Source organism: Dreissena polymorpha, chromosome 5 (genome assembly GCF_020536995.1).
Source record: "Dreissena polymorpha isolate Duluth1 chromosome 5, UMN_Dpol_1.0, whole genome shotgun sequence".
In the NCBI taxonomy this organism is placed as follows: Eukaryota; Metazoa; Mollusca; class Bivalvia; order Myida; family Dreissenidae; genus Dreissena; species Dreissena polymorpha.
In genome coordinates this window covers 41,648,018-41,668,638 of record NC_068359.1, presented here as the reverse complement: position 1 = coordinate 41,668,638, position 20,621 = coordinate 41,648,018, and the positions used below count along the sequence as shown (strand labels likewise).

The 20,621-nt window shown below is 36.4% G+C and overlaps 1 protein-coding gene across 1 annotated transcript in view; it reads right to left on the bottom strand.

The window, feature by feature from the left end:
- Window positions 1–20,621, bottom strand: part of LOC127831182 (dedicator of cytokinesis protein 3-like) — a 168,526-nt gene that overhangs the window by 26,448 nt on the left and 121,457 nt on the right. The window contains exons 36-44 of the mRNA XM_052356175.1: window positions 19,075–19,173; window positions 12,213–12,273; window positions 11,724–11,849; window positions 10,185–10,301; window positions 8,577–8,663; window positions 7,156–7,299; window positions 5,573–5,714; window positions 2,874–3,040; window positions 1,102–1,265 (exon numbers count right to left, since the gene is read on the bottom strand). Coding sequence (XP_052212135.1) covers window positions 1,102–1,265; window positions 2,874–3,040; window positions 5,573–5,714; window positions 7,156–7,299; window positions 8,577–8,663; window positions 10,185–10,301; window positions 11,724–11,849; window positions 12,213–12,273; window positions 19,075–19,173 — 1,107 coding nt within the window. The remainder of the gene's footprint in view (window positions 1–1,101; window positions 1,266–2,873; window positions 3,041–5,572; window positions 5,715–7,155; window positions 7,300–8,576; window positions 8,664–10,184; window positions 10,302–11,723; window positions 11,850–12,212; window positions 12,274–19,074; window positions 19,174–20,621) is intronic.

Sequence of the window (20,621 nt, the reverse complement as noted above, 5' to 3'; positions counted from 1 at the left end):
CATGGCACCTGCAAGTATGTACAACACATGGCTCCTGCAAGTATACACAACACATGGCACCTGCAAGTATGTACAACACATGACACCTGCAAGTATGCACAACACATGGCACCTGCAACATGTACAACACATGACACCTGCAAGTATTTACAACACATGGCACCTGCAAGTATACACAACACACGGCACCTGCAACTATGTACAACACATGACACCTGCAAGTATACACACCACATGGCACCTGCAAGTATGTACAACACATGGCACCTGCAAGTATGTACAACACATGGCACCTGCAAGTATGTACAACACATGGCACCTGCAAGTATGTACAACACATGGCACCTGCAAGTATGTACAACACATGGCACCTGCAAGTAAACACAACACATGGCACCTGCAAGTATGGACAACACATGGCACCTGCAAGTATGTACAACACATGGAACCTGCAAGTATTACAACATATGGCACCTGCAAGTATACACAACACATGGCACCTGCAAGTATATACTATGGGAGGGCTAGGAAAATTTTCTTATAAGATGCCATGTACTGTTTCTTACCAGGGAACAGAGTCTTTGGTATTGATGTATTTGAGCTAAAGAAAACTTAACTAACAACATAGTAACAACGCTATTACTAGTCATGACAAGAATAAATTACTTGTTTGAGAGCCTCATGCTTGGTAAACAGGGTAAAATGACACTTTCCACTTTAATGGTATGTTGTATATTTTTAAAGAAAGTATCTTCTTAGCAAAAAAATCCAGTTAAGGTGAAAAGTGTTGTGGACTGCACAGGCTAATCTGGGATGACATTTTAAGCACATGCATTTTCTAAAGAGCACAACTCAAATGTGTTTTCACAGTACCTGTCAATGAGAACCTGCATTATGTGTATTCACAGTACCTGTTAATGAGAACCTGCATTATGTGTATTCACAGTACCTGTTAATGAGAACCTGCAGTATATGTATTCACAGTATCTGTCAATGAAAACCTGCAGTATATGTATTCACAGTATCTGTCAATGAAAACCTGCAGTATATGTATTCACAGTATCTGTAAATGAAAACCTGCAGTATATGTATTTACAGTACCTGTCAATGAGAACCTGCAGTTCCCCATTGCGCTGTTTCAGTTGTTCTAACGCAACCCGTATCGGCGATAGCATCTCCACCTCCATGTCAACGACCTCAAACCAGCGCAGTATACCCGGGAATTTGTATGCAGTCTTCATCTTCATACGCTCAATGCAGAGTGTCTAAATAAAGCATGATTATGCTCATTTGGCCGTTGTCCACTCAGGTACTACTTAAAAATACCCGGGTGCTCTTTTGTATAAAACAATTTTTCCCAGGTACCAAAAACCCGCTTAAAGGCACCCTGCCATACTCAGAGGTATATTTTTGTATCTTTTCTGTACCCAAAATAATTTGTTCTATAATTAACAAGATATGTGTTTGTCAGAAACACTATGTCCCCTTCTGCGCCACTTTGAAGCTATATATTTGACCTTTGACCTTGAAGGATGACCTTGACCTTTGACCACTCAAAATGTGCAGCTCCATGAGATACACATGCATGCCAAATATGAAGTTGCTATCTTCAATATTGCAAAAGTTATGGCAAAATGTTAAAGTTGGAGCAAACAAACAAACACACAAACCAACCAACAGAAAGGGCAAAAACAATATGTCCCCCACTATAGTGGTGGGGGACATAAAAACACTGGTACCGTACTTTTAAGTAGTACCTGAGCCAACAATGACCAATCGAGCCATAGTTGGCAATATGCAAAATGATCAAACAATTCATAAGATGTATTAACTTTGCTGACTAATTTATCATTTGCTTAATTAATGCATATAAGATACATAATGTAGTTTTTATGTCTTCTTTTCATAGGTCATTTTTTTTTAACAAAAAAAAAACAAATTAAAAGATAGAATATTTAAAAACAAGAGCTGTCATCATAGGATGACTTATGCCCCCTATAAACGCTTGATAGAAGTTATGAGCTTTTTTCAAAACCTAAACGCAGACCCTAAGTTCAAGGTCAAGGTCACAGGCGTCAAAATTTGTGTGCGTATGGAATTGTGTGCGTATGGAAAGGCCTTGTCCGTATACACATGCATACCAAATATGAAGGTTATATCACAAAGGACATAGAAGTTATGAGCATTTTTCAAAACCTAAACGCAGATTTCGAAAAGTAAAAACCCGGACCCTTAGTTTAAGGTCAAGGTCACAGGGGTCAAAATATGTGTGCGTATGGAAAGGCCTTGTCCGTATACACATGCATACCAAATATGAAGGTTATATCTCAAGGGACATAGAAGTTATGAGCATTTTTCAAAACCTAAACGCAGATTTCGAAACCTAAACGCGGACCCTTAGTTCAAGGTCAAGGTCACAGGGGTAAAAATGTGTGTGCGTACCAAATATGAAGGTTATATCTCAAGGGACATATAAGTTATGAGCATTTTTCGAAACCTAAACGCAAACTGTGACGGAAAGACAGACAGACAGACGGACAGACAGACTGACAGTCACTATATGCCCCTTTTCTTCGAAAGGGGGGCATAAAAATCCAAGCACAGCATATTAATATAATTTGTAAGTTCTGTCATCATGGGGATTTTAGCAGATTTGAAGAAAACTAAAAATAAACGGGTTAACACTTGAAATAAATTAACTAACAAGTGAACTCAGAGCATATTCCCCCATCAAGAAAATAGCGAATTACTAGAAATAGACAAATTGGTTAAAAATTTTGTGTGAAACTTGTTTGTTAAACATTCCTGTAAAACTAGGACTAATTCTGCCAGCGCGATAAAAAAATTAAGCCACAAGATGAGCTTGCACTGACCTTGATTTCGTTGTCAGGGTCCTTGACCCCTTGATGGTATGGTCGGTCAAACTGGAATGTGTCAACCTCATTGCACATATAGAAGTTGCGGATCTCCAGAGGTATATCCTTCCCATAGAACTCTGGCCGGTCCTGCGGGATTGGCTTCACAGAACAGATCTGTATGACTGGGTTATCAGGTCAAGGTCATATGGTTCTTGTATAATAATTATATGGGCCATGCTCTGTGAAAAGTGGGTTTAATGCATGTGTGTTAAGTGTCATCCCAGCTAATTAGGAACAACACTTTCCGCCTAAACTGGATTTTTGCTACCAAGAGACTGTCTTGAAATGAAAAATTTCATAAAAGCGGAAAGTATCGTCCCTGATTAGCCTGTGCAGACTGCACAGGCTAATCTGGGATGACACTTTATGCATATGCATTAAACCCCCTTTTCATAGAGCAAAGCTCATATGTATAAACTTTGTACGATAAGCCTATGTATAAACTTTCAGTCATTTAGACTATGGGAATTATTTGATTTATGTTCTTTTTTGTCAAATTTATTATATACCAATAGTAAATTAAAAGAAATAGTTTACCCATAACACCTTTAAAATTAGTATGTTTTTCTTCTCAAAATCGTTATTGTTTTCTTCTTTAATTTTGTTTGGAAATTTCATTGAATTTACACATACATGTATATGTATACATTGTATTATTTTTTTGGTTAACATTATAATATACTGACACATGACATTACTTTATTTAAAATTGTATGCACTCAAGACGATGTAAATATGTATCAGTCTTAACAAACTGTCTGTTATGTTCTGTTTTTGGATGCATCAAGGACATACCAGCAAATGTAATTTGCTTATACCAATGGATTTTCAATATAAGTTACTTATTTAAGTACACAGACATTGTCTGCACATGATAAACCATGATTGCTTTCAATCACTGTCATTTAATACTAATTAGCTCATTTTATAGGTAGAACTTAATTTATGATGTTTAATTATAAATGCTCTTCAATATTTGCTAATTGTTGAGAGTTTAAAAGTTTTTAAGTCGTGATAATTTGGTCCATTGGTAACTCAACAAGAGCATCGCATAATGGGTGCCAACGCTCAACTGCGGGTGCAGTTTTGAATAAATGAAAAAATGAAAGCTTGTCAGATTTTAATTTTTTTTTATAGAGGTAACAGTGACTTTGACCTTTGACCTAGTGACCCAAAAATGGGTGTGGCATATAGAACTCATCAAGGTGCAGCTACATATCAAGGTTCAAAGTTGTAGGTGGAAGCACTTTGATTTTAGAGGCAAAGGTAAGGTTTAAGCACGACGCGGACGGCAGACGACGAGCTGGCTATGACAATACCTCGGGTTTTTTCTGAAAACAGCCAAGATATTAAAATGAGTCAAAAGTTATGCTTTTTTCTAAATGTTGATTTGGTCAGCATTATTAAATCGAGTCATAGCATAGGGTGAAGGTCTTAAATAGTCAAAAAGTGCAACAACAAGATGATTTGTTGTTACAGGTGCACAATTTGTTTTTGCTGTTTGGTGTTGATCCTCTTTCAATATATAAGATATGCTTTTAATAATTAAAGAGAGTTCAAATAAGTAAACAACTAATCATGTGTGTATCAATGTATAATTAACATTTTGTACTTGATCAACCACAAATAAGCTCAAAAGTCATACTAAATAACACTGGAGTAACATTTGTCAACAACTTAAGTACGCAGTCTGTGTGTCTGCACAGTCCCAAGACCTTGGGCGGAAATGATCAGAGGAAAACATGAAATCTGAAACCAAAACACTTGAAGACCTCTTAGCACACTTGCTAGATTTGGCAGCATTACAGGACTACTAGTGAACGCTGTAACCCTCCCATTCACAGACCATCACATACAGCCCTAGTTCGAATTTGCCGTGGCCTAATGGATAAGGCGTCCGCCAGGCAATCGGGTGGTCACGGGTTCGATACCCACTTCGGGAGCATTTTTAAAAATCTTCTCCAGGTACTGGTTATAGGCCCAGGAAATGGACTTGAGAGCATTTCTATAAGCCTAAGGCTTGTGATGCAATGGAGCTAAAATAAATAGGTTTAAACTAAACTACAGCCCTAGTCATTGTATCAGGTACATACTTTGTCTTTTTTAGTCAAATTCTTTTCAGTTCAGTACCTCTGCATGCAGTTCATTTAATGTTATAATTTTTTATAACTAACGTTACTGAAAAATTTGAAGACTTAGATATGGGTATGGAAAACTTACTAATCCATTACTAGTAATAAATAGTGAGATTCACACAAACAAAATACATGTACGTAAAAATCATACATCGTTTATGTCATGGAGGGAAAGTATTTCAGATTATTTTAAAGCAGTAAGTAGATCAAAATAAAAACATTGCATCTAAACAAATTCTCTACCAAAATGATTACAATCCGACATTATTGACTGGGTCGCCATTTACCAACTGGTTTCACTGAGGCTTGTTCTGTGAAATCTTTGCTTAAGGCATGTGCTTACAGTGTTGTCCGTGATAAGCCTAGGCAGTTCACCTAAACGGGATTTTTGTTTTGCAGAGACTTCTTTTAAACCAAAAATTCCATAAAAGCGGAAAGCGCCTTCCAAGATTAGCATTATGCCCAGTTTTCCCAGAACCATACTCGGCTGCTTTCCCGCTCCATGGTAACCAAGGATACACTGTTGATCCCCATCCTTGAGAGCCTCGTTCTCAGGGTTGTTGTTGCGGATGATCTGAGCCAGCGGAAACTCTGCAGAAAGGTGGTTGATGATTGTCGCCAGCTTGAGGCACTCGTCTCCGCGGTAGATGAACTGCTTGTTCTGTGAAATATGGGAAGGGTCTTTAGCATGAAAGAGGAAGATAAACTGCTTGTTCTGTGAAATATTTCAAGGGGCTTCAGCATGACAGAGGTAGATAAACTGCTTTTTCTGTGAAATATGGGCAGGGGCTTTAGCATGAAAGAGAAAGATAAACTGCTTGTTCTGTGAAATATGGGCAGGGGCTTTAGCATGAAAGAGGAAGATAAACTGCTTGTTCTGTGAAACACTGGACAGAGCTTTAGCATGAAATGGGAAGATAAACTGCTTGTTCTGTGAAATATGGGCATGGGCTTTAGCATGAACGAGGCAGATAAACTGCTTGTTCTGTGAAATATTTTAAGGGGCTTTAGCATGAACGAGGAAGATAAACTGCTTTTTCTGTGAAATATGGGCAGGGGCTTTAGCATGAAAGAGGAAGATAAACTGCTTGTTCTGTGAAATATGGGCAGGGGCTTTAGCATGAAAGAGGAAGATAAACTGCTTGTTCTGTGAAACACCGGACAGAGCTTTAGCATGAAAAAGGAAGATAAACTGCTTGTTCTGTGAAATATGGGCAGGGGCTTTAGCATGACAGACGAAGATAAACTGCTTGTGATGTGAAATACAGGCATGGGCTTTAGCATGAAAGAGGTTGATAAACTGCTTGTTCTGTGAAATATGGGCAGGGGCTTTAGCATGAAAGAGGAAGATAAACTGCTTGTTCTGTGAAATATGGGCAGGGGCTTTAGCATGAAAGAGGAAGATAAACTGCTTGTTCTGTGAAACACCGGACAGAGCTTTAGCATGAAAGAGGAAGATAAACTGCTTGTTCTGTGAAATATGGGCAGGGGCTTTAGCATGAACGAGGAAGATAAACTGCTTGTTCTGTGAAACACCGGACAGAGCTTTAGCATGAAAGAGAAAGATAAACAGCTTGTTCTGTGAAACACTGGACAGAGCTTTAGCATGAAAGAGGAAGATAAACTGCTTGTTCTGTGAAACACCGGACAGAGCTTTAGCATGAAAGAGGAAGATAAACTGCTTGTTCTGTGAAACAACTGACAGAGCTTTAGCATGAAAGAGGAAGATAAACTGCTTGTTCTGTGAAACACCCGGCAGAGCTTTAGCATGAAAGAGGAAGATAAACTGCTTGTTCTGTGAAATACGGGAAGGGGCTTTAGCATGAAAGAGGTAGATAAACTGCTTGTTTTGTGAAATACGGTAAAGGGCTTTAGCATGAAAGAGGTAGATAAACTGCTTGTTTCGTGAAATACAGGACAGGGCTTGAGCATGGGAAGTCCTAACTTGAGGTTAAAGTATCCAATTATTTTAAAATCAGACATGTGAAATAAAAATTATACATTTAATACATTTTTTCAAATACTTTGTATAAGTTATAACATTTAAGGCTTTTGCAATAATTATGCCCAAGTTCAAGGGCACATACATGTGTGACACTTACTCTCACAAATAAAGGGAAGCTCTTCCCATAGTAGGTGACCCTGTAGTAGGCCGGCTCCTGGCGCGGGTAGAAGTCTTCCGGATTGTCTGGGTTCTCTCCGGGAACAGCCTCCATGATCTTCATATAGAACGAGGCCTTCTGTTTCTGTAGTGCACAGAGAACTAAACATTGACTGATGTAAAATAAACATTGACTGACGTGAAATAAACATTGACTGACGTAAAATAAACATTGACTGATGTAAAATAAACATTGACAATGTAAAATAAACATTGACTGACAAAAACAAGAGATGTGTTTGTCAGAAACACAATGCCCCCTACTGTGCCGCTTTGATTTTTTTTTCATTTGGCAGGTACAGATAATTATCTCCCTTTGAAGTTATTACTTCCCTTGAATTTGTTTTGTTGACCTTTGACCTTGAAGGATGACCTTGACCTTTCACCACTCAAAATGTGCAGCTCCATGAGATACACATGCATGCCAAATATCAAGTTGCTATCATAAGCGACATAGAAGTTATGAGAATTTTTCAAAACCTAAACGCGAAACCTAAACGCAAAGTGTGACGGAAAGACGGACGGACAGACGGATCATTATATGCCCTCCTTCGGGGGCACAAAAAGTAACATGAAATAAACATCGACTGACGTAAAATAAACACAGATTGACATGAAATAAACATTGACTGACCTAAAATAACTATTGATATTTTTAGAACAACTTACTTAGGTACAATTGTGATTTGTTCTTGGAAAACAGGGTTTAATGCATGTGTATTAAGTGTTGTACCAGATGAGTCTTTGCAATGTGCACAGGCTAATCAGCAAATGACACTTTGAGCCTTCACTGGTTTTTCGCTAAAAAGAGACCTCCTTTCAATGAAAAATACCATAACAGAGGAAATTTTCATTCATGATTAGCCTGTACAGACTGCACAGGCTAATCTGGGACAACACTTTACTCACAAGCATTAAGTTCAGAGCAAGTCTTGATTGATAGTACACCATGGGATTTACAGCAATGCCAACTTTGCTAAGGCCTATCATACGTAGCATAGATTCAACCAAAAATGTTTGCAAGCCTAGTTATATGAAAGGATTAAGACCTTGACACTCAAATCTTCCCTTAAGCTTAGTAACACAGAAAAAGTCTAACAATTAAACACGGCCAACTGGACAGAATAACATAGGGTAGTTTTCAAGTAGATCTCCCAGTTTCTTGTACTTTTAAGTTCTGCTCATAATATTCTGCAGGACAAAAGACGGTAATTAACAAAGACAACTGGACAAAATAACAGAGTTTAGCTTACAAGTAGATCTCCCAGTTTCTTGTACTCAAAGTTCTGCTCATAATATTCTGCAGGATTTAAGATGGCAATAAAAAAGGACAACTGGACCAAATAACAGAGAGTAGCTTACAAGTAGATCTCCCAGTTTCTTGTACTCAAAGTTCTGCTCATAATATTCTGCTAGGTCCTTACACAGGGGCAACGCATACTCCCACACCTGCAAGAAACATGTGAATGATAAATCTCACAACATACTCCCACACCTGCAAAAAACATGTGAATGATAAATCTCACAACATACTCCCACACCTGCAAGAAACATGTGAATGATAAATCTCACAACATACTCCCACACCTGCAAGAAACATGTGAATGATAAATCTCACAACATACTCCCACACCTGCAAGAAACATGTGAATGATAAATCTCACAACATACTCCCACACCTGCAAGAAACATGTGAATGATAAATCTCACAACATACTCCCACACCTGCAAGAAACATGTGAATGATAAATCTCACAACATACTCCCACACCTGCAAGAAACATGTGAATGATAAATCTCACAACATACTCCCACACCTGCAAGAAACATGTGAATGATAAATCTCACAACATGTGAATGATAAATCTCACAACATGTGAATGATAAATCTCACAACATGTGAATGATAAATCTCACAACATACATTTGCGCCTTGCTCTGGGAAAATGGGCTTAAATGCATGTGCGTAATGTATTGTCCCAGATTAGCCTGTGCAGTCTGCACAGGCTAATAAGGGACAACACTTTCTACCTAGGATGGATTTTTCGACAACAATAGATGTCTTTACACAATAATATATTAAAACGGAAAGTGTTCTTCCTGATTAGCCTGTGCAAACTGCGCACTCATTAAGTCCCATTTTCCCAGAGCAATTATCATTTAATTCAAAATTTTGCATAGAATGTGCACGCACCTACTCAATGTGACAATAATCTGCTTCCAAAGTATTTGTGAATGAAATGTCCCATTCAAATATCTGGCCCCTCAACTATGAAAACTCTGTCAATTGTATGCTTTAAAAGATTAACTATGAATTCCATTAATTATCTATTTTTGAACAACACATAGACTGTGATAAGACGTGTTGTAGGTGGAGAGGTTGATGTATTAACCCTTAACCACTTAAGATAAATATTTTCACAAATTTGTAGTTCCTTAGAAAGTTTGATTTAATTTAAGACCTTTCTTACAAGATTCAAAGGCTTCATCTTAGATACTGATGAACAGCAAAACTCCATAAAACCTGAACAGACTGCGATTTACTCACAGGCTGTTCTGGTTTAATGCTGTTTGCACATAGCCTTTTTCACTTCGCTTCTGATCGGGAATGGGTTAATGAGGTTTACTATGTTTATTGTATGAAGGTGGCAAAATATGCATAGGTAGCTGGAGTATAAAAAAGTAACAAATTTTACAACACGGGATCTGGCTCCATTTCAACAACCAATTCTAAGACTTAAGAATAAAGAATAGACTTAGACTCAATAAAAACACCTCAGAGTTTGAAAACATGTATATACAAGTTATACATGGTGCATATATTATTAGCATAATGGTCTTAACAAATACCTGTTTAATTATTGGTGTTCACTGCAATGGAAGACATAACTTTCAATTAATTATAGAACACATCATACTTAAATCAAAGAATTGGTTGGTGAATACGGGCCCAGCTCTAAAGGTTCATACCTTGCCCTTGTCGAAGGAGTTGATAATCTGGCGGTACAGCATCTCCTTCCTGTCGCGTTCCTTTTGCTCCGTGTATGAGAGGCCTGCCGGCAGGAGCTTGTCACTCCAGCCCAGGGACTGCAACAGACACATCAGCAGGTAACCATGGTTTCCAGGTGACAAAAGACACATCAACAGGTAACCAGGGTTACCATGTGACAACATACACATCAGCAGGTAACCATGGTTTCCATGTGACAACAGACTCATCAGCAGGTAACCATGGTTTCCATGTGACAACAGACTCATCAGCAGGTAACCATGGTTTCCATGTGACAACAGACAAATCAGCAGGTAACCCTGGTTTCAATGTGATAACAAACACATAAGCAGGTAACCATGTTTTCCATGTGACAACAAACACATCAACAGGTAACCATGTTTTCCAGGGCTACCATGTGAGTTGGGACAACATTGGCTTGGTCTTTGTCATAAAGGGATGAAAAGCAATCCATGACTACAGAATCATACATAGCAAGTCAGGATTTCAGATAATGTTTAGGAAAATAGCATGTCATTGTCTGTACTTTGCGAACAAAGGCATAATAAATGAAACCAGCACAGTATATTATTATTTGATAAAAGGTTTTGAAGGAACATGAAAGTATTTTTTATCATATAACTTGACTTTCTTAGCAAAACTCCAAGGTTAATAAGTAACTGACATGCAGAATGTAAGCACTGTATTTGTGAAATTTGTGAAACAGTTCTTAGCATGATAAAACTGCATTATCATTCCTTTAAATTAGCCTACAAAATAAATTGCACATTGAAATCCCCAGTTCCTATTAACCAACCCATTCTTAGACTTTAAAATAAAGAAAAGACTCACAACTAATACATTATTATTAAAAATTTGAATAAATAGAGGTTACTAATGATCTTATGTTTTAAACAAATTTTTCTTAATAAAGATTAATTATATTAGAAGAGTTAAATGCCAAGTTTATCTCAACAATTATACCTTTATATTATACCTCACATAAATTTCTTCTTTGCGTATATAAACTACACAGGTCTGTTATTTTGAATAGTGCGCGGTAAAGATGCGCGCGCATCTAGTACAGTATAGCGCCCGCTGACTAGATGCGCACGTATCTAATAGTGCCCGCTAGAATGTCAGTTATTTGTAACATTTTTTGTGCAAGTTTTACAACACAAAGATTTTTCGAGTACTGTTTCCTTTGTTTACAAAAATGTCGCACATATTATTAATAGTAACTGATAAATATTGATGGAATTTATATTGTGTTATTTATTTTTATTTCTATTGACATTTATCTGCACAAAAATGTTCGGTATAATATAAGAAATAGAAAACCTCACTGAGGGCCCAATGGCAGAATAATGACCAGCCAGGCAGCCCCAAATAGTATATGGACCTCAGCCTTGAGGTTTTCTTAAAAAGAACATTACAGTTTTAAGAATATTCCTTATTTGTAGACTTAAGTCTAAGAATTTGTTGGTGAATACAGGGCCCTAGCTCCCACTACAACTGACCTTGGCGTACAGCTGCAGCGTGAGACCAGCCTCTGCGTAGTTATTGGCAACCATGTGTAGCTCGTGCAGTTTGTTCACATAGCGGATGTACATCTCTTCTCGATTCAACTCATCTTTGTAGAAATTCTGGATTTCATGGCATACACTTTGACTAACATTTTAATGTTGTTGTTGTTTTTTTTTTGTTTTTTTTAAACATTGCATATAGTTTAAAAAAAACAAACATTAAGTTTTCTTGATTCAAAACATCGTAATTAGGATTATCCTTATGTAAAGATAATTAAGTATCTCGTAAAGAAGTATGAGTTTTTCATCATGTAATAAACAAATAATTTATTAAGTCACCACAAGGAGATCAGCATCTAGATCCAATTATTATTTGTTAATGTTTTTATTACAAACATTTTTGAGGTTAAATTTGCATTCTTAATAAAAAAAATGACTAATTAAAAAGTTTGCAACCTAATGGTGAATTCAAAGGTTACACACCAGTATATTGAAAGTGCAATGCATCCGCTTGTCTTTGTTCTCATCACCATCAACAACTTGTCTGCAAATAAACAAGAACTGCGTGTTCCAATAATGGTTCAAGACATTCAGACCAAATAAGTGGAAACTACTTGATGATATAGTAAATTACTTAGCACCGTAACATAGGGGGCATTTGTTCAACTTTTATTGACCACTGTACTAAAAGCATCATTTGAGCATCATTCTGGGAAAAGGTGGCTTAATGCATGTTAGTAAAGTGTCATCTTAGATTAGCCTGTCCAGTCTGCGCAGTCTAATCAGGATGACACTTTCCACCAAGACTAAATTTTTGTTTAGAAGAGACTTCCCGTTAAACAAGAAATTCCATAAAATTGGAAAGTTTTGTACCTGATTAGCCTGTTTGGACTGCACAGGCTAATATCGGATGACACATTACCCACATGGGTTAAGCCCTGTGCTTAAAGAGCACAGCCCATTTGTTCTAAAACATCATAAAACCTTTACCACTTAGATACCTATTTTGACGTATTTGAAGTCCCTCAGAAAGTTAAATTCGATAAAAGACCTTTTTTACTATATTCAAATTTTAAAGGCTTCATTTCCAACCCTAAGATATAATGAGCAGCAAACAGCATAAAACCTGAACAGACTGTGAGTTACTAGCAGGCTGTTCTGGTTTTTATGCTGTTTGTACATAGCCATTTTCATTTTGATTCTAAGTGGGAAAGGGTTAAAGAGCACAGCCCATTTGTTCTTAAACATCATTAAACTAAATAGAACCTTTTACCGTATCATTGCTCGATAAGCCCTCTGTGTCACCATATTCCGACAAAAAGGTTTTATGAGCACCATTTTTTAATTCCTGAATGTCTAACGCTTGGATTAGAAACAGTAAAACAAAATTCTCTAGAAGCTTTCACAGAGTTTAGGACATAAATAAATGGTGCCACAGACCTGCAGATTTTAAATAACTTACTAACAGGATATTTGTATACCCCACCCATGGTTAGACCAATTAATTATGTAGCCATAAACTTATCAAACGCCTTGCATAAGTGCTCAAATTGATTATTTCCTCTATAACTTACTTCTCAAGGACTTCTGTGTGCTCTTAAATTTGCCACATGTGCTCCTAGTTGAACTTTTCAGATATGCTCCTGTTTTTGCGGATATGTTTTCCTACATTTTTTTCTGAACATATGGAATGCGCAAAATTGGTCAATTTGTCATGTAATCGTGTTGAATTAATAACAAAACTCTTGACATCTTAGACCCCACATCAGCATTAAATTTAATTTGAATGAGATTCAGGGTGACAGTTGTGAGCGTATGGAAAATGTAATTGGTCTTGGTTAAGGAATTCAGACCGGCACGCTTCGTAAAATACATGTACAAACATGTGAGAACACACTGCAATAAGACATCAATCTTGGAATATACAGTCTTTTTTTTTACAATACATCATATGCAGTTTTACCTCTTGCCTTGGTAATTTTGACATGCTATTAGCCCTTAAAGCGCTGGAGCCGAATTTTAAAGGCCTTTGCAAACAGTTTGGATCCAGATGAGACGCCACAGAACGTGGCGTCTCATCTGGATCCAAACTGTTTGCTATTCTGATAGTATTCTTTGAAAAAAATGAAGAAAATGCTAATTTTAGAAATTCAGCAGACGACATTTTAGCAGAAGACAAATTACCCAGCATGCAAAGGGTTAGTAAAATAGACACAATACTTTGTGGGCATTCAAAAAATACACACAAATACAAAATATTACAAACATTTTCAAATAAATTTTGCTTCATGCCTTGCAAAAAGGTTTTGGTAAATAACAAGAGTACTCGTTATTTACAACATGTGTAGGATTCTCATTTGGTCAGCTGATATGGTATGGTAACTTTGTTAAGTAACTGTCCAATGTCAAACATAAAGCGGATAAGTTTTACTCTTTGAGTGCTGGAACCGAGTTTTGAAGGCCTTTGCAAACAGTTTGGATCCAGATGAGACGCCACAGGCTGTGGCGTCTCATCAGAATCCAAACTGTTTGCTATTCTGATAGTATTCTTTGAAAAAAATCAAAGAAAATGCTAATTTTAGAAATTCAGCAGCCAACATTTTAGCAGACGACAAATTTCCCTGCTTGCAAAGGGTTAACATTCTAATGTGTGAGGCAAAACATGCTAATTTTATCATAATCTGTTTGTGATAGATGTAGATCAACAGATCAATAACTGCCCAGCTGTCTGTAACCCATTCATACAAGTGTTTACCTTGCAAGCATGATGAAATGTAAACATGCCTTCTAATCCAAACACCCAGTCTTCCATATTCAGTGATTTTTTTTCGGATTTATATCTTACAGCCTGTGCCTTTTTTTATTGGGAAAAGTAACAGGATAAACCATTGCTATTCAAGTATTGGGAAAAATGAAACATTATTAATATGATACAATATAATTCCCCTACCGGCTCCACCATTGTCAGAAATTCCACCATTTTAAGATTTTTAAAAATATATATTTGTTGCCATATCAACCAGAATTTTTGATGTAGGAACAAAATGAAATGATGTGCATAATGTCCATATTGCCATCTATCCATGTTTCCAGTCTCATGAAAAAATATTAAGAACTTTAAAATTTATCGCAGGATCCAGAAAACCACCATTTCAGCAGTATTTCTAATCTATTTGTTGCCATAGCAACCATAATTTTTGACGTAGGAACCAAATGAAATGACGTGCATAATGTCCATATTGACATCTATCCATATACCAAGTTTCATGAAAATATATTAAGAACTTTTAAAGTTATCGCAGGATCCAGAAAAGTGTGACAGACAAGTGAATGTTAAACTGCATTTTAAAGTTTATGTAATTAAGTGTTAAATAATTACTGTATATCCCTATATAATAAACTCTATTAACAAATTATTAAGTTTATTGGAAAAGTTCTGCATCTTTTTGGGGTGGTTTTGGTAAGATTTCGGGAAAAAAATGTTACTTTTTGCAATTGGGAAGCAGCTTGTAAGAGGCTGTAATGTGGGCAAAAAAATCACTACTATTGTTTACAAGGACATCTGATGATAATCAAAGACTAATTAGGCACCTGTGACTAGAAATTTGTGCAAGTGTTGGTCGGTTCTTAAAATCATTAGGCACATAATATATGCCCAGATGTTCATCATGTTATTGGAATTTCTGCACAAAGTTTCCATGCCCTTTACCACTTAGATATATTTTCACGCATTTGTAGTCCCTTAGACAGTTATATTTTATTTAAGACCTTTCTTACTAGATTTAATTTTAAAAAGGCTTCATTTCCAACACTAAGATACTGATGAGCAGCAAACAGCATGCTGTTTGCACATAGCCAATTTCACTCTGCTTCTAAGTGGGAAAGGAATAGAGTTTATGGCACGACCTTCACCCTCTATGTCAATACATCTTGTGAAGTGACCACTATGTTGCAGAGTTTTAATGCATCCAGCTGTTGTTTTGCTCTGAAACGTGTCAAAGCCTGCAATGAATTTGTAATTATAACTTTTATAAGTATTACAAGTTTTGTTTGAAAATTTCATTGATGTGAATTCACAAAGATACTTCAACAGGAAAAAGTAACACCAAGTTGTTAGGAAAGCCTCCCAGGAAAGCCTGATAAGCCCTGCCTAGTGAGGAGATACACAGATGGACAGGGACACTGAGGTACTAGGGCTCGATTGGTCATTGTCAAAATATTAAGTTATTTAGTATACCTAAGAGTACCCGGGATAAATTTAAGTAGTACCCGAGCTGACAATGACCGATCTAGCAGAACTTGGGGTAAACCTATAGTCTCATACGGGACTAACAAAATAGCATTCATAATAAATTACAGAATACACTTAAATGCAGATATTTAGAAGAAAAAAAATCCCTATCTGGTAATCAACTTATGCACATCTGTTTTCCTGAGTCAAAAGTCTGTCAAAGTCAATTATATGGTTTGAGTATTTTTCTCGCTAATAAATTACTGCCACTTCAAAAAAGAGGGATCTCAACTTTCTACATTTCCTGATTCCACATGCTACCTGTCCAAGTTTCATCAAGTTGGAATTTTCAAAACTCTGAGTATCATATTATGGGCGATATAGTGCATTACGCATTAGGTACTGTTAAAGTTTAGTCTGGGATATATTCTTTAACTGACTCATTGATGGTTCATCAAATATTTATGCTGCAAAAATGCACATGAACATGATGTATTGCCATGCTTTTGGATATCAAAAGGTATGTCTAATATTATGTTTAATTACAGAAGCTCCAAGGTTGACTCAGTGTCAGATCCTAGAAGGCTTTCACATCCAAAGTATTAATTCAAAGTTTTATCAAAGTTTCCATGTGACAATCGATTTAAAGTCCAAACAGAAAAACTTAACAATCATTTCAGCTGACTTAACTAAAACAATCACTGTGCATGAATATTAAAATAATTGTATTATTTGTGCAATTATAACTGTTTTTATAATGTCGCTTTGGGTGCAGGTTTTTATGATTTCCTCTGCCCTAAAAGTGCATTACCTATGAACATGCATCCAGAGATGCACATTGTAACAAGCAAAGTGAAAATGGCTTTTGCAAACAGCATAAAACCAGAACAGCCTGCCAGTAACTCACACTCTGTTCAGGTTTTATGCTGTTTAGTGCTCATCAGGTATCTAAGGGTTGAAAATGAAGCCTTTAAAACTTGAATTTAGTAAGAAAGGTATTTAATTAAATGCAACTTTCTAAGGGACTACAAATGCGTCAAAATACATATCTAAGTGGTAAAGTGTTTTATAGCCACAGGTTTTTATGTTTTCCTCTGTTAACCTCTGCACATGCATCCATAGTTGCACATTGTAACACCTTGCAATTGTAGGAAAGAAGTGTACTTCATTAACCACCTCATGAAATCTCAATGACAAACAATCCATTCAGCATCTGTCAGTGCTTTCATGTTAACACTTACTTCCACTATCACTTGAAAACTTGAAAACTTCATGGCATCGAAGATACAGTCTTTCAATATTTTCTCACACTCAAAAGTGGAATATTAAACTACACTTAAGCTGAAAGTATCATAGACATTTGTCATAACATTTTGGGAACAAACAAGAGGATTTCTTTCAAGGGCTCCTTCATAATCATGATCATAATCAGGCTTCAAGAAATGTGAGTTGTTTAGCAAATGTTAACTACTTTCTTTGAAATTAGGCCGTTAACTTTTCTGTTTTCTGTCACTGTGACCTTGACCTTTGACCTAGTGACCTGAAAATCAATAGGGGTCCTCTGCCAGTCATGATCAATGTAATTATGAAGTTTCATGATCCTAGGCGTAAGCGTTCTTGAGTCATCATCCGGAAACCATCTGGTGGACGGACCGACAGACGGACCAACCGACCGACGGACCGACCGACCGACATGAGCAAAACAATATACCCCCTCTTCTTCGAAGGGGGACATAAATATAATTCTAAAATAATATTGTAATATATTTTTAAAGGAAATAAATTGATATTGTTTTTTTGTCTTTATTCAAGTATTTTGTTTGTCACTATACAGTAAGTAAAATCCTGGCCTTAAACTAAATCCACAATTGTTGTATGCAATGTTCAACTTGCCATGTACAATCAGTTGAACACAAATGTAGTTATCCTTAGTAAGCATTCTTCTGAAGGAAACAAAACCCTGAAAAATTATAGATGTTTCAGACTTCCAACATTTCTACAATGTTTAAACCAGTGATTTTTTTTGCCCATTTGGGAAAAGTACTGGTACGAGCCCCATTGAGAGAAAAAACCCAGAAATTGGGAAATTTCCCGTTGAGAAGCTTCTATATTGGGAAATTGGTGTATTTGATTTTTTGCTCCCAAATACTTTAAAATTGATAACTTAAGTGTTTTCAAGTTGTAAATATTATATTTACTAGGTTCAAGCCATAGAGCTGAATAGGGAAACTAACTAAATGTTGCATTTTATTTATTTTATTTTTTACAGTAATTGGGAAATTTGTAGTTTTTTTTTCTTATTGGGAAAGTGCCGTTTTCTGGTACTTTAAAAAGAAGGAAAACAATTGCTGTTTATACCTATTTATTATCGAATGACTATCAAAAGCCAATGGCTTAATGAGACACTGTAAGTCTGTTTCCTGGGTCGAACCTGTACTCAAGTGTCTATATGAAGCTTTTTATTTAGAAGTGGGACCTCCAGATCACTAGACAGACATGAAATCTTTAATGCCACTATGTTTCTTAAAAAATAAACGTTTTACACCGGTGTTATCCACGATGACAACTTAAAAATCATTGTTAATAAAAAAACTTCCCATAACTTTAAGAATAGTAAATTTAACCAAAGATGACATTTTTGAACAACTAAACTCTTTTCCTCTCAGTGGCAAAGTGAAAATGGTTATATGCAACCAGCAAAAAGACAGACCAGCCTTTGAGTCACTCGCAGTCTGTTCAGGTTTTAAGCTGTTTGCTGCATATCAGGACCTTATAGTTGGAAATGAAGCCTTTAAACCAAAAATCTACAAAGAAAGTCCTTAATCTAATATGATTTTCTAAGGGAATACAAACACATCAAAGTGCGTAAAAGGGTTAACCCTTTCCCCCATAAGAAGCAAAGTGAAAAAGGCTATATGCAACCAGCATAAAATCAGACCAGTCTTTGAGTAACTCACAGTCTGTTCATGCTTTATGCTGTTTGCTGCTTATCAGTACCTTACCATTGGAAATGAAGCCTTTAAACCAAGAATCTACTAAGAAAGTCTTAAATCTAATATGATTTTCTAAGGGAATACAAACGCTTCAAAGTGCGTAAAAGGGTTAAAGACATACCTGTAGTCGAGGAGTTTCTCCAGTAGGTGGGTGACGGACGTGACAAAGTGCTCCCCGGTCTCCTTGAGGTCTGGCTCTGACCTCACACGCTCCATCAGCCTGGAGAAAAACTTCATAGTGTCAGATCACCTCGACCACGTATATAGTGTCAGACCACGTCCACCACGTATATAGGGGGAAACACGAAAGTAATAGTGTCAGATAACGTCAACCACGCATAAAGTGTCCCCAATATTGACCTCTCTCACCATATGTGGTAAGAAATGTTGATTTTTATACATTTAATTCTACAGCTGCAAGATGTATCAAATAATTTAATATTCTTCCTTGCGTTTCTAAACTTACAAGTCAACCCACAATTATGAAAAATTTAAATTATATCCACATTTTTACTTGATATTAAATTCTTCCTTTATTTCACGTATTAGAACTGTCCCTGTTTTGTCATGAATGGCTGTTTCATAATATTCCAACATTAAAATGTCGAGTTAGACATGTTCTTATTTAAATGCATTCAAACATTTTATATAGGCATTTCTGTCTACAACTTCCACAAACAATTGTTCACATAAAAGATCTTCTGATATATATCCTATTTTCTGCAAACCTACACAAGAGAAATTATTTCCACTATGGCACTATCTGTAACATTTTAATTCATATGCATATTTTCCTCCCTTTATTGAAAGTTTTTAAGATAAATAAATGTGCAAATCTTCCAAAAAAAGGTAAATAAAATATAGTATATCTTTCCTTTATGCAACACAATGCAAATATTGAGTAATTATTGAAGATTATCTGTTGAATTTATTTCTATACACAATATTTTGTTTCAGTAATATCTGGATTGCATTTTTGCATGTTCACTCCACTTTCATATCCATATTCCGTTTTAAGTTTTCTGTTTTGATATCAAAAGGCTGGGAGCAATTCACTTATCCCTCATCCAATCAATAATTGGCACCAACTCAGTACAATTCTTCTGGGCAGGAGACCATCAACCAACTCTCTCCAGTTCCTAGAAATATTGCTGCCAACTATTGGCTTACCAGATATGCATTAATTACTCCAATTTGAAGAAGAACTATTTAAAGTCCGCTAATAAGCAATAATCTTTTCAAATGATAACTTAAAGCTGGCAACCTCTCCCTTTCAAGTTTTACAGACAATGTGCTTGCTTCAATAGAGCAAACATATGTTCTCTCAGTTGCTACAGATATTAAAATCTACAGGCAGTCTTAAAATGCCTCAAGTCATAACGGCAATGAAGCTAAAACAGTGGAAAAGTAAACAAGCCAAAGGTGTAAACTAGTCTGGCAGGCTTCTATGAAGAGGTAAAGTATTTAATTCCAGGCCATCTGCCCCCCTTGAGGCATTTTATATGACAATAACCATGTGCAAAGGTGAGGGTATTGCTATTTAATATATGGATTAATGTCCCCAGAACATCCTTTATTTACAAAGCCTCAACAAATCTTCCTAATTGAGGTTCCAGCCCAACTCAGGTAAATTCGCCTCAACAAATCTGCCTAATTAAAGTTCCAGCC